The sequence below is a fragment of the Acinonyx jubatus genome, chromosome C2 (assembly GCF_027475565.1).
Source record: "Acinonyx jubatus isolate Ajub_Pintada_27869175 chromosome C2, VMU_Ajub_asm_v1.0, whole genome shotgun sequence".
Lineage (NCBI taxonomy): Eukaryota > Metazoa > Chordata > Mammalia > Carnivora > Felidae > Acinonyx > Acinonyx jubatus.
The window spans coordinates 94,214,328-94,228,380 of record NC_069384.1 but is presented as its reverse complement, the minus strand read 5'-3'; the positions used below and the strand labels follow the sequence as shown (position 1 = coordinate 94,228,380).

At 42.0% G+C, this 14,053-nt stretch overlaps 2 protein-coding genes across 3 annotated transcripts in view; one reads left to right on the top strand and one right to left on the bottom strand.

Annotated features, from left to right (window-relative positions):
- Nucleotides 1-4,731: 4,731 nt before the first annotated feature.
- On the bottom strand, nt 4,732-6,450 carry LOC128315388 (basic proline-rich protein-like). Its single transcript, XM_053221904.1, has 2 exons — nt 5,244-6,450; nt 4,732-5,183 (listed from the first exon to the last, which is right to left on the bottom strand). The coding sequence occupies exons 1-2, from the start codon at nt 6,448-6,450 to the stop codon at nt 4,732-4,734; spliced, it is 1,659 nt and encodes a 552-aa protein (XP_053077879.1).
- Nucleotides 5,566-14,053, top strand: part of SKIL (SKI like proto-oncogene) — a 28,901-nt gene continuing 20,413 nt past the window's right edge. Inside the window, exons 1-2 of one of the 2 annotated variants that reach the window (XM_027061461.2) lie at nt 5,566-5,703; nt 7,287-9,066. In XM_027061461.2, the coding sequence (XP_026917262.1) occupies nt 7,969-9,066 (1,098 nt within the window). In that variant the 5' untranslated portion in view covers nt 5,566-5,703; nt 7,287-7,968. Of the gene's footprint in view, nt 5,722-7,286; nt 9,067-14,053 lie in introns of both variants that reach the window. The other variant, XM_027061460.2, reaches the window with a different exon arrangement.

The window sequence follows — 14,053 nt, the reverse complement described above, 5'->3', positions numbered from 1 at the left end:
GGTTCAAGTTTGCAGGAGCATCCAAGGACAGGAGTACAGCTCAGCATGGGAACAAACCGGAACCTAAGACTTGAGTCTTATCAACACTCTATCTGCTCTTCTCTTTACACCTGCCTCATTTGGGTTTCTCCAGGCAGATTGGCTTACGCTTCTTTTCCACTCTGTGATACAGCAAGTATGACCCCCAAAAGCTCCAGAGTTTATATTTTCTCCATTCAATACACCAGGCAGGCTGAGGCTAGACTCTTTCCGCGCCCATTCCAAACACCTCTGGGAAGATGTTCCTTGGCCTAGGGGTCTGTTCCTGGTCCAGTTGGCTATGATTGCAGGGAAGCTTCACAAAGACCTGCTGTTGTGGCCATGTGGTTCAGAGAGTGGGACATGAGCCAGGAAAAGACACAGAGCTGGGCAGCCAACCCTATGGGAGGCCACTACAATTCTCAATCTACCATTTGGTGGCCCAGTGCTCCCTGCTTTGGTCCTTTACCTGGGCTTTCCCTCCCTGAGCTATCCCATGAATACATTCTTTTTCTACATCCTCGTCTAATCAAAGTTTCCCTGTATACCATGATAAAGGGATTCTGCTTGGTGACCAATGAATCTGATAGAGACAGCAAACCATAGCCAAGATTTCAGATAAACCCAGAATATCAGTTTTCTCATCTGATAAGTGGGGGTAATATTGCCTAACTTGAGAACATTGTTGTGAGATTAATTATATAATAATAATAATAATTAGAGATTAATAGTAATAATGTTCATTCTTTTCCATGTAATACATTTGCAGTTTAACCTGGATAGTAATGAAAATAATACATCATGGGAATCTCAAACACTATGTCAGAAAGGCAGTGGGGGTGATAGAATCTTTAGTGGCCCTCAAATCATGTAACATAAACCTTAATCCTATTTTTTTATATCCAGATTGAGCTTACATAAGATTCAGATTTCAATATCATGTATAGTCTTTTTCACAATTTGAAGGGAAGGATCTGCCTAGCTGTATAATCTTGAGCACAACCCTGTGCTAGTTTCTTCATCTGTAAGATGTGGATAATAATAGCCACTGTCCCATAAGGTTGTTTTGAAGATTAAATGAGCTATACATAAAGTACTTAGAACAGAGCCTAGCAATAGTAAATACTATATAAATGTTAATATTGATTATTATTCTTTAATGCGTTGTTTCTTAAACTGTAGGTTGCATGCATTAGTAGTGAACTGAAATAAAAAGAAACAGAATAGAGGAGAATAGACTATCAGAGAGCGTTGCCCATAGTAAGGTAAGTGTAATTGTGGGTTGTGATAAATATTCCCCAATGCTTGGTACATTGCTACCTACCCTGTAAGTTTCAATATTTGCTCTTTTTTGGCTAATTTGAATCAGTCCTTATAGCTTATGAAAGCAAGCACCAAGAAGAGTGAGGAAACAAAGAATGGAAACCCCACTGATGTGGGTGGGTCAGATGCATTTTGTTCTGCCACTGACCAGCAAAGTGGTTTGGCTTGTAACCTAAACTCTGCCTCAACTTCTCTTTTGTTAAAAAGAGAATTTCTTGTATGTATCTCATAGGAAAGTGTGAAGCACTTTGAGCTACTTATAGTCTAGTACTACAATTAGACAACACCTCTCACCTTGCGGGTTTCAAATCATAGCTTAAGCGGCAATATCATAGGGCTCATTATGACTTTTTTTTTCTGCAAAAGAGAAAAGTTCTCTGATTTGTAGTAAGTCAAGCTTTGCCAAACTTTCTAAACACCCATGAAATTCCTAGAATTGACAATGAAATACACTTAATGTGTCTGTTACATTGATTTTAGAGATGGTTGCAATTTAAACACTGAACATTCAAACATTTCTAGCATGATCTTTCTGTTTTGCCCTTTCTGGCTACTCCTTTTTGTATTCCTCCTCTTACTTCGCTTTCAATTTCACAGAGCCCAAGTTAAAACCTGAAAAAAAGAAGTGCTGTGTAACACTATTCAGGAAGAAGAGGTTAATAGTTTTTAAGCATCTGGTTTCCATCTTATTTAAGGCATGAAAATGGGGATTAGGATCTTGAAGATATAGTATTGATTTGGCAGATAAGAGGAGAAAGGAGCCTGGAGGAGAAAACCTAGTCAGTGAGGGGAACTTTGTACCAGCAGGGACAGTAACATTAAACTAATATGGTGCTTAAAGGGTACTGAGGGGTGGGGGTATGGTAGGTAAGAAAAAGATTAGAGTGCTGGGAGGAAGTTAAAGATAATCATCATTGTCACAATTCAGACAAGTAGAAATAAGTAAAAAGCTACAGAAAAAAAATGAGATGGAAAAGGAAATAGTTGAGATTCTTTTATAAAACTGAAGGGACTTGTAGCATCTAATTTGCTGCAAAAAATATTTCAAACAAGCTTTTTTGTTGAAGATCAAGGAAGAGGGGAGAGGAGGCATTAGAACCATCAAGCTACAGTTGGTTTTTCTCCCTTAGAAAAGAGCACTAGGGAGTATAAACAAAAACACAAGCCTGAGTCTGTGTGCCTGATGAACACTTATTTGACCTTTCTTGCCCCTTCTTCATAAAAATAAAATTAATTTACATTGAGTGTTTGCACTTTACCTTTCTGTATCCTTTTCCTTTCTGTATTCTTCATAATTAATATTGGTAGGTCATTATCAATAGTTGGGTAAATGGAGACACAGAGGAAAGCATTTGCCCCAAACCATTTATCAGGTCACAGGTCAGAATTAGTCTTTGAATTTATAACCCCTAAATTCTTGATTTCTATTATTACCAGAGGGCCATAACTAATGAAGAAGAAATTCTAGACCATCTGGTACCAGTTAGCTTAGATCTTGTAGCTGTACTGCTTGATGGAAGATGAGACGAGTAGGCTCCTCCTCCCCTCCAATCATTTGGAATTTCTTACATGCACGAAGGCACACCTCTCACACTGGTCTTGCTCAGCTCCTGCTGGCAGCCAACAAGATGAGGTAGGAGGCCATTCAAAACCTACCTAAAAGCTATTTACTAACCAATACTCGAGATGGCTTTTCAACACTGATTAAGACCATCCATATGTGGGAAGTACGATAATCATGACCTCACAGTGCTTATTTTTTCCAAGGATTGTGTTCTCTGTGTCCATTTAATTCTGTTTCTGAGATAAAGAACCATTCTCATTTGCTTCAGTGTTTTTTTTCATGTTATGCAATCAGTTTTACTGATAATTTCTGAAAATGTTTAAGTAGGCCTGCAGAAATCTGGCTTAGGATGAGCCTCCCCATCTGCATCATGTAAATGTACTCTGCTTAGTTTAACTTGTGTTCAAACCTGTACCTTGGAGGCTGAGACCTTGGGAATTCAAGGGCAAAGTGAATTTTAATTTGATACGTTTTGTACTTTGATGAATAATGAAAAAAAAATGCCCTCAAAGCTTGATTGGTTCTAGCCACATTTGCCTGTCACTATTTCTCAAACCATTGTACATAAAATAACAGGCAAAAAAGATCCTTCCCTCAAAAAACAGATTCCCGGGGAAAGCAAATCAAAAGAACAGTGGCGGGGATAATGCGTTTGATTTCTCAAAAGTCTATTTACTGTCCAATTTATTTTGGTTCTTAGGTCTTTGGACATGCTAGCAAGTAATTATTTTTATGGCTGATAAAATGAGTACTAAACATGTATCATTAATTGCAGTTTGGAATCACTTTTTAAAAAATCTGTCATTTTGGTTTCCAAAAATTGTTTCTTTCTTCTGGAGAGACATGAGCCAGGTGCCAAGGGTTGACTGGATGCCAAGTCTCAGGACTGTCCAGTCTTCCACCCTGTATCTGCGGCCGGGCCTTCTAAATATTCTCCCGGTTAGAAAATCTATCCCCCAGACTCACAGATGCTGTTCTCCCCCCACTGGCTCTGCACAGAACATCATTATCTTTGCCGAGCTTCTGTCTCTATGGCAATAACAGATGGGAAGTGCTGCGGAATTATTCATGTTCAGCAAAGGAGGCAGTCAAGAAGAAGAGGAAGGTGGGGAGGGGGTGGGCGAGAGGGCACGACCCTGGAGCACGACGATGGGGGCGTCAGGACGGGAACTTGGGAGTGGGGGGAATAAGAGGCTTGTGAGCCTTTGGTAGGCCTTCTGCGAGTAAAAGAGGGGGGAAAAAAATCTATGAGCACAGGACTGTTCCCAGTCGGCCAGCTCCAAATGTGGACCCCGTAGGAGAGACCTCCAAGCAGTAAAACCAGGAGAAATTGGACAAAAATGGGCGAAAAGGAGCAGGGGGGAAAAAGAGACTAAGCTCCAGTCCTCTAAATTCTGTGCAGTGCGACTTGGAGGACTATTTCAGTTCCTGATCTAGCACCGGGGTGGAGAAAAGGGGATTTCTTAGTGTTTCGAAATATGACAGGGCAACTCGGCAGAGTTCAATATGCTAATTGGCTACCCTGGGAACACTGACCAGGAAGACCATTCTGCTCGCCCCTGAGGGTCAAAGCCGAAAGCTCGTACGTCGTACCTTTCCTCGTCTTATCTCGTGTTCCCCTCTGAAACAAAAACCAAATAATAAAAAGCCCTCAGTAAACACTGTAGAAACCTGTAATTTCTAGCTCCCTTTTGGAACCGAGGGAGCAACCTAGTGAGGAGAAAGGGTGGGAGGAGAGAGGCTGAGAAGTAGGGACAAAAATGTTTTCTCTCGGTTTTGCCGGAACTTTGGCCAGCCCTCCAGCCTGGCCGGATGGCGGATGGAGGTCAGCCCGGGGAAGGCGTCTGGGCGGAGGCCGCCCCGGCAAGGCGGGGGCCGCCGAGGTGGGGCGGAGCGCAGGCAGCTGGCAGGGCGGCCTGCGGGCGGGAGGCCCCGTGGGGGCGGGGGGCAGCCCCGGCGCGCCCCGGAGAGCGGGGCCCACACCGGGGGCGCTGCAGGGCGGCCGCCACCCGGCTGCCTCCGGGGCGGGGCGGCCCAGCTGCGGCCTCGCGGGGGGAGGGTCGCCCGTGCCTGACCTCGGGCGGCGGCGCTCTGCCGGGCTGGCCCTGCCTCCGCCCTGCCGGCTGCTGGGGTCGCGCACAGTGCACCGCGCGGCCGCCCTGCCCCCTCTCTCCCAGTCGCGCGGCAGCGGAGCGGCCAGGGCGCCCCCGGGTCTGGCCCGTCACCACAGAGCAGCGGGTGGGGCGGGGGCGGGGCGGTGGCGGCCCCAGACAGCCGGCTGGGCGACTCGAGGAAGGAAGGAGGGAGGGCGGCAGTGGGGGTGGGGCGGGGAGGGAACATCCTGTCTGCGCCGGGTGCACCGCAGACAGCGCCGTGCGCCAGCCGCCCAGACGGCGCGCGAGGCCAGGAGCGCCGGGCGCGCGCCTGGGGGGGAGGGGCGCGCGCGCGAGGCGACGGGGCGAGGGGGGAGCCCCGAGGAGCCACAATAGGCCAGACGGCGCGCGCGTCCCCGAGGGGCTGGGAGTCGCGAGGGGGCGGTGGCAGCGACGCCGGCGGGCCCGCGCGCGCGGTGCCGCCGCTGGCTCTGTTCCCTTCCCCTCCCCCTCCCCGCCGCCCTCGCTCTCCCCCGGGCGGCCGGAGACGGCGGCGGCGTCTGCGGGAAGCCGTGTGTCTCCGCAGTGACGTGGGCGGGCCGAGGGCTCGGTGACGTCAGAGGGCTGTGTGTAGCGATGTGTGTGGGGTTCGGAGCGGCGCCGGCACAGCCGAAGGGAGCGGGCGAGCGGCGGCGGCTGGCACAGGTGCGGCCCCGGCTCGTGGTGAGGACGCGGCGGGCGCGGCGGGCGGCAAGGGGCGCGCGGCCTTGGGGCAGCCCGACGGCGGTGCCGTGGATAGTGGGGAGTTAACAAAGCTCGTCGAGCTACCTCGGGCGCGGAGGCCGAAGTCGGGGGTCCGGATGCGCGGGTCCCGGGTGGGGTCGGGGCCACGGGGGGCGCAGGGCGGGTGTCCCACGGCGGATCAAGCCTCGCTGACCCTAGGCTGGAAGGGCGCTGCACTTGACCGGAGCCGTCGGGACCCCGGAGACCTGGACGCCCGTCACTCCCCCCACCCTTCCCCAGCCGCCCGTCTGCGCTCCTCGGGGATGCCCCGGGCGTCTGTCGGTGCCCAGCGGCGCGGAGATCCCGGCTAGGCGCCCCACCCGCCCGCAGACCCTTCTCCTTTCTGGCCCCGGGGAGGCGGGGGAGGTGCAGCCTTAGGGGTGCTGGGGTAACACCCGAGAACTTCCTGGGGCGAGGGTACGGGGGGGGATTTCCACAGTCCTCCCCGCGGCCCCCGCAGTGGGGCAGTATTGGGAGGGCCCTTGGGGTTGTCCCGAGACCGTGGGTGGGGGTTGGGGGACTCCTCTTTTTCCACTTCCCACTCTCCCCTTGCGCAGCCCAAGGCGTCCCGGCTCCCCTGTCCGCCACTCCGCCCTCCCCCTCGGGTTTGTAATGGGTGGGTGGATTTGCGTGGGCCGAGGATTTCAGAGTTTGGGGGGGCTCCCCCATTGTAGGTCATGCCTCCTGCCCTCTTTCTCGGTCTGCGTTGGCTGAGGTGTTTCTGTGGTGGGCGAAAGTCAGAACATTGGTTAGTGGCCTGGGTCCGTAACCCTTTGGGTCTCTTTTAAGGGAAACTGCTGAGAGTTTGGGAGGCAAACATTTTTATTTATTGGATTTCTTTTGGGTGTCCTCTCAAGAAGGAAGTGGAAGAAGAATCTTTTCTTTTCTCCTCTTCCTCCATTTGCATTCTTTGTGAGGTCTGTCTGCCTTGTGTTTTTTGTCCGGAATTAGTCTCGTTAAGGATGGAGATTCCCAGGAGTGGAGTCTATAGCTTTTGGCTTCCATTAAGCAAATTCACTAACCTTTTAAAGGGAAAGTTAATTTTTGCCTACAGTCATTCCAGAAAAAATAGCGTACACTGACTGGGTGAATTAATGCCCTTAAAATTGTAAGTTAGGTACATATGGTAGATATGTTAGCACGTATCTGATTTTTTTGGATGAAACTGGCATTTTTTAAAATTAAGAGATGAAGTAATGGATTATTATAGTTCAAATGGCATAACTGGGAAAGACTCTGGTACTTAGTTTTAGGTGAGATGATCTATTTAAGGTTCTTCTATTCCCTTTTCAGGGATGTTATTGCTCCCTTTACCCATTCTACAAATTATTTTCCTGTTTAAATGACGTTCTTCTAGTTAACTGGTGTTAGATTTAAAGAAATCACTCAAGTGTCACCTTTGGTAAAGTGAACTCAGTATAAGATTAAGAAACTAGTTTCAAACTGACCCTTTGGCCTCTGAGCAAATTCAAGTATAACTCTCCCTCACTGCTCTTCTCTTCCAGATTAATTAAAAGAAGAATGAACAGTAATCCATGAAGATAACTGGGCAATTTTTCTTTAGATATCATTTTTAACTGTAGAAGTTCAAGTGGAGTCAGAGGCTCTTACCGTTTTTGAGGATTTCTACAAACCTTCAGTTGGTCAACACAGACCAACAGATCATCACTTTTAGAGAAGATAGTGTTTTCTTTTCCTTTTTTGGTGTCCTTGGTGCCAAAAACTAAATTTGGGTGCAACATTTTGATTTCTATTTGTGTCTAGGTTTTATGACACAAGTAATTGCATAAACTTTTCACATGTTTTGCTCCAAACCAGACCAAACCATTGCACTGAATCTGGACATTCCGAATTGAGAGAACTGATAAGTTTATTTTAATGCATCTATTTGAAGAGTTAAGAAAAAAGGCTTCCTCAGAGGTGTGCCTCTCAAAATTATATTCTTTATTATTAGGGACAAAAGAAATTTTATAGCACTAGCAGTGAAATTATACTAGAGTATAAGCAGAACCAAATAAAATTGTAAAATCTCTTGAGTAATTTAGGGAGATTTCTCTTTGGAAATTTAAGTTTTCTGTGAGAGTAAGCTACTAGAACAATTGATATACATTGCTTCTCTCTTGGAATGAGTGACTAAATAACAATGCAAATCTCAGACTTACTTATTTAACACCACAGTTTTTAGCAATGGAAAATCTACAGACAAATTATTCCTTGGTTCATGGCTCAAATAAAAAACTGAATGGGATGGGAGATGATTGCGGCCCTCCAGTGAAAAAAATGATGACAGACGTTCCTGCAAATGGAAAAATGATGATAAACAAGATGCCAACAGTAAAGAAGGAACACTTGGAGGACTATGAAGTGCCAATGGAAACCGATGGGGAGCACGTCAAGCGAACCTGTGCCTCTGTGCCAGAACCTTTACATTTAAATCCCAGTTTGAAACACACTTTGGCACAATTTCATTTAAGTAGTCAGAGCTCTCTGGGTGGACCAGCAGCATTTTCTGCTCGGTATTCCCAAGAAAGCATGTCACCCACTGTATTTCTGCCTCTTCCATCTCCTCAGGTTCTTCCTGGTCCACTGTTCATCCCTTCTGATAGCTCCACAGAACTCACACAGACTGTGTTGGAAGGGGAGTCTATTTCTTGTTTTCAGGTTGGAGGAGAAAAGAGACTCTGTTTGCCTCAAGTCTTAAATTCTGTTCTCCGAGAATTTTCACTTCAGCAAATAAATACGGTGTGTGACGAATTGTACATCTATTGTTCACGGTGTACTTCAGACCAGCTTCATATCTTAAAGGTCCTGGGAATACTTCCATTCAATGCCCCATCCTGTGGGTTGATCACATTAACTGATGCACAAAGACTATGTAATGCTTTATTGCGGCCACGCACTTTTCCTCAAAATGGTAGTGTACTTCCTGCTAAAAATTCATTGGCCCAGTTAAAGGAAACTGGCAGTGCCTTTGAAGTGGAACATGAATGCTTGGGCAAATGTCAGGGTCTGTTTGCACCCCAGTTTTATGTTCAGCCTGATGCTCCATGTATTCAATGTCTGGAGTGCTGTGGAATGTTTGCGCCCCAGACATTTGTGATGCATTCTCACAGATCACCTGACAAAAGGACTTGCCACTGGGGCTTTGAGTCAGCCAAATGGCATTGCTATCTTCATGTGAACCAGAAATACTTAGGGACACCTGAAGAAAAGAAACTGAAGATAATATTAGAAGAAATGAAGGAGAAATTTAGCATGAGAAATGGAAAAAGGACTCAATCTAAGGCAAGTTTTTTTTTTTTTAATAGTAATTTTAAGTAATGGCAGTGGTTTACTTTGAAATCAAAAGTCTATATTTAGACTTACTTAACCTGTGCAATGTTAAGAAACTGTTACTGCTCATGCAACAACAAAAAATACTGGTCTTTGTAATGTGTTATGTTTGTATCACACGTTTTAGGCTATAAAGCGCTTTCCTGTGTGTGTGTTCATTTGATCTTTCAAACAGCCTAGTGCAAGAAGTAGGATTATTCCCATTCTACAGATAAAGAGAATGAGGCTCAGATCAAGTGGCTTTCCCAAGATTATATAGACAGGGTGTGGAGGATTTGGGGCTTCTTTGTCAAGTCATGATCTCTTTCTTTTTCACACATCCTGCTTTTTGATGACTAGATCTGTTGTTGTCCTAGGACTCCAGATAATTTACACTTTGGTGTTATTTCCATTTGCAAATGGTATAATGGCTGGCCAAAACAATTCTGGTTGTGGGCTTCAAACAGCATTTTTCCAAGGTAGATCTAGGATTTCTGACATTGTTTTTATCCCTGGATATTCAGGTTTGATCAATATTCGGAATAAATGGAAAAGACAGGTTTATCGGAAGAATTTGTGATTCTGGTAAGAGGTTTTTTTAAAAGAAAGAAATAACTTAAAAAAATTGTGACAGCTAGAATAAATAGATTATTTTAGGCTAAATAAATACTAATATAAAAATCTGTCAGCAAAGAGATCTTACTATTTTTCCCACTGCAATATCTGCTAGGCTAAACTAAGGTCTTCATTCTGAAAGCCTGAATGCCTGGGTAATAAACAAGATTTGGGTTATTAAATATCCAGCTTGTTGACTTGGTTGTTAAATATATTTTTTACTTGATTAAAGTTAGTATAATAGCTAGCACTATTTAACACTTACATTGTGGCAAGCATTGTTTTTGAGCAGTTTCACATATATAATTTTATTGGCCATGTTTCATCTTAAGAATCTAAGTTTTCCACTATTAGTTTTTATTTCTTGAAATAATCTCTACCTTTTCTACTTCACAGAAGAAATGAGTGAAGCGTATTAAATGACCGCAGCTTATTCACAGCAACATTAGAGCTTGGGCTTGAATCTAAGATTTTTGGTGTCGTGTGCTTTATTATGGTACCTTTAAGGTTTTGAAGGAAATTTAGTTACAGTTGAGTTTTAAAACTGTGATTTGTTTCTGAAGCTCAAGAAGATAATTTTAGACTCTTAATTCAGGGTAGTTTGCTACTTGCTGCTTCCAAAGGGTCAGCACTCTGAAATTCCTTGCCTGTGGCTACTAGATAAGTTTATATTGTTCATGTGCAGTTATTGACTGATTTTGAAGCAGGATTGACTTCAAGCCACTTCTCAAATTACTGGACTTGCTTACAGCTGGATTGGTCCCATGCTGAAGCTTGTGCTTGGAGATGATCTATATTCTCAAAATGTGGAATGCTCCTTTTGATATTTATGATATCTAGCTCAATGCTAATTAGAGCCCTACCCTTACATGTCCATAGCTGACCACATTATTTGCTAGATATTCTTACTCCAGTCTTCATTGCTCTGACATAAGCGTTTTTGGGATAAACTCCTTTGCCTGAAGTTCCTCTTCTGTATTTGTGAGCAAAAACATCTGAGAACCATGATAAAGATTAGAAAGAAAAAGGTGATGAATTTACTTAACTGAAACTGTATGTGCTAGGGTTTAGGTAAAATTGAAACCATTCTTCATCTGAATGTAGTCCTTTATTGTCTCAGAAATGATTAATTTGAATTCATTTTTTTTGGGGGGGGGGGAAGGTGTGAGATTTTTTTCCCTCACCTTTTGGCTGTTATCTTTTTGCAGGATTTACTATAATGTTTTTGGTTTCATTTTGGTATTGTTTCCAATTTTATGTGAATTGTAAGCAATGTAAGGGAATTTAAGAAAATTTCTACCAATGAAATCTTTAAGAAAGAAGACTTCTGGGTTCACATGTAATACATACTTGAGTGGTTGTTTTATTATGCTTATCACTCCATATTTTGAAAATTTAGTCCTGAAGACTTTTTTGAAGGTCTGTGAACAAGGTTTCTTAGATGAGAAACCAGTCCCAGATGGGTCACATGTTCTGGTTGTATAACTGGTGGGTGGTAGAATGAGGAGCTGAATGCATTTCTTCTGACTTGAAGTCTAGTAATTTTCACTGCTTTTCCCTAAAGCAAACTTTGTAGTACAAACTACTACTGAATTTTGAGAAACATTAACTTCTTATCAATTTTCCTTAGTGTAATGGTTCGTAAACTCTGTGTTAACTTGAATTTTATACTAAGGTCCTTAACAGGGAGGGGGTGCTAGGAGATATCCTTGACTGGGGAACGTTTTTTATTATCTCCTGTGAGTCAGTGAGTTGGTTGCCAAACAAACCAAATAGACCCAGAGGAAGCTCATTTGAAGAAGTCAATACAGGCTTTCTTTTCTTTTCTTTTTTTTTTACATAGAAGAGTAAATTAAATATATTAATATTTTATGTAAAGAACCTTATGTTTAATGTGAATACTAACGTAGTTCAATACGTTTATACATAGTTAAAGTATTGTTTTAGATTAAAAAACCAAAATTATGAAACTCAAAAGGCAATTGTTTGAAATGTAGCAACTGTTATTTCCAGGGTTGGAAATTATATTAGTAATGATCACCTAACTATTTGCATAACTAATAGCTCCATTTAATTTGCATAGTTAGTAGCTATATTTAGATGGGAGAAGTAAGTGGTATAAGGTCAGTGTTCTAAGTGAAGAACTGGCTCTGTGTAGAAACTAACGGTATATTTTGAAGCCTTTCTTACTCAGGTCAGGACAAGAAATACAACTGGTTTTAGATCTGCCTAGGTGGCTTTGTAAAATGATGTTCTTAAGCAATTTATTTCTTCGTATCGCCTGAACTTTTTATGCTTTTTGTTAGAAATATGGCTGTTGTATTATTTATTTGATCTAATTCTGATTTAGTTGCTCTTACATTTTTGTCTATGGAAAAAAGGTTGCTAAGCAAATTGATCATTTGTAAATAAAATTTGAAGGGTGATGTTTAAGATTATTTTCAAGCACTTTGGAAAAGCCCACTTGTAGTGATAGGTGGTTCTTTACTCTTACAAAATGTGACAGAAAATCTTTAAGTTAGAGATGGTGTATGCCCTTATACTAAAAAAAAAAAAAAAACAAAACATTTAAAATGTAGATTTTTTAACATTCAGAATTGACTACTCTTAGGTAAATAATAATATGGTATTTACTCAGCTTAGGAAAAAAATAGATTATGATACACATAAATGACCTAAAGATATCAATTTAAACTTTTTTTTAAAGCCTGTTAAACATTTTACTATTTTTAGTTTTGCATTTTCCTTTCAGTTCCTCATTTTTGCAGAAGTCATTGGAATAATAATAGTACAAAAAAATTCTATCTTGTAAACTGTTATTTTTCTGTTTAGGAAGTGCATTTCTTAGTCCAATAAGGTAAGGAAATACACTGGAGAAAATGGGCAACTACAGAGAGTAGTGTTGAGACAAAATGTGTTTCAGTAATAATTGTGGCCAATTTGGTGGTAATTTGTTACATCAGTGATATAGTTTGTATTTTGCGATTAGCATAAATTTTGATCAAGTGGGGGTAAGGTTAGAATCAGATGAAGTATTTGTGTTCATATGCACGACGAGTATGAATATTTTTGTCTACTTTTCTGAAATTAATAATTGACTTCATGAGTTTAGAGACCCTTTTTCCTGTTTTCCCAGAATGTAGTTTAGTGCTTAGTGCATCAGAGGCAGTCAATGAAATCTTTTTTTAAACTGAATACATTTTTGAAGAACAACACACTGCATTATATTTTAGAATGTTTGGAGTTTTTGGGTAAAATAATGGTTTGATCTGTAAGTAAACACCTGTGATTTGCAAATAAACTGTTGAGTGAGAGAATGGAAGCCAGAGCATTTTGGAAGAGTCTAGAAATGTAGGATGGTACTTCAAACTATTATTAAAACATTTAGTAATACGTATTTGGGGACTTTTCCTTTCCCCAAACATCTTCTTGACTTACCTGGAATTAGGTGAAGACATTTCTAAAACAAATGAGATAACTGAGTAATGGGTTCAAATGTATCCCACTCTTAGTTATTTGTACACAGCTGTTATACTAGTTGGATATTTTGTTTACTTACTAAAAATGAAGTATGCAAGAAGAACATACAAAACAGGTCTATTGTAAGAATTATAAGGACATTTCAATGAAATCTTTAGAATGGCTTTGGGAATAGTGCCCCCTTATGGTTTAGGAAATACAGAGCCTATATTCGTTTTTACCATTAAAAAAATGGTAAAACATTTATAAGTATTAACATTTTTAAAAAGGCTGGTGATAAGTTACAACTTTATTCTTTTTGATCTGATAAATGGGAAAAAATTAAGAAACTTCAAGGAAGAAGAAAAAGGGTATACTTGAATCACTGTGTAGGCAGCCAGCAGTGTTCTCATAGCTATGCATACATTATAATTTATGCCACTGGGAGAACAAGGAAGTAATCAAGAATTGGGTTAATTTCAATTCCTTTAGTATTCTGGAAAGGAAAGTGTGGAGCAAAACTCATTTTGTTCAAGTAAAGAGATAGAACTAGTTTGGGAATAGCTTTAGTAATGACTGGAAACTGTATTTTGTCCACATGCAGAATTTTGGTCTAATGAGGGTTCATATACTTAAAATAACTTAAGGATTTTATTAGACTGTGAAAAGCAAAAAGAAGATATATAATTAAATTCTAAATCTTTTCTTAAGGTGAAGCTTGCTTCATTCACTAAATTAAGTATTACAGTACCATGCTAGGCAGAAAAAGGAATGAATAGAAAGATATAAATTACTTTAAAACTCATACTGATTTCTAGACTTAGAAGTGGGTCACAGAAATATGTACATAAAGACTAAATGGAGGCTCCTTAGGGCAGGACTTTAT

Coding starts and splice junctions, on each gene's coding strand:
- LOC128315388 (XM_053221904.1), bottom strand. CDS start 6,450: ATGGGGGAGCCCCCCCAAACTCTGAAATCCTCGGCCCACGCAAATCCA. Junction 5,184..5,243: donor GCACCCGGCGCAGACAGGAT/GTTCCCTCCCCG, acceptor CGAGTCGCCCAG/CCGGCTGTCTGGGGCCGCCA.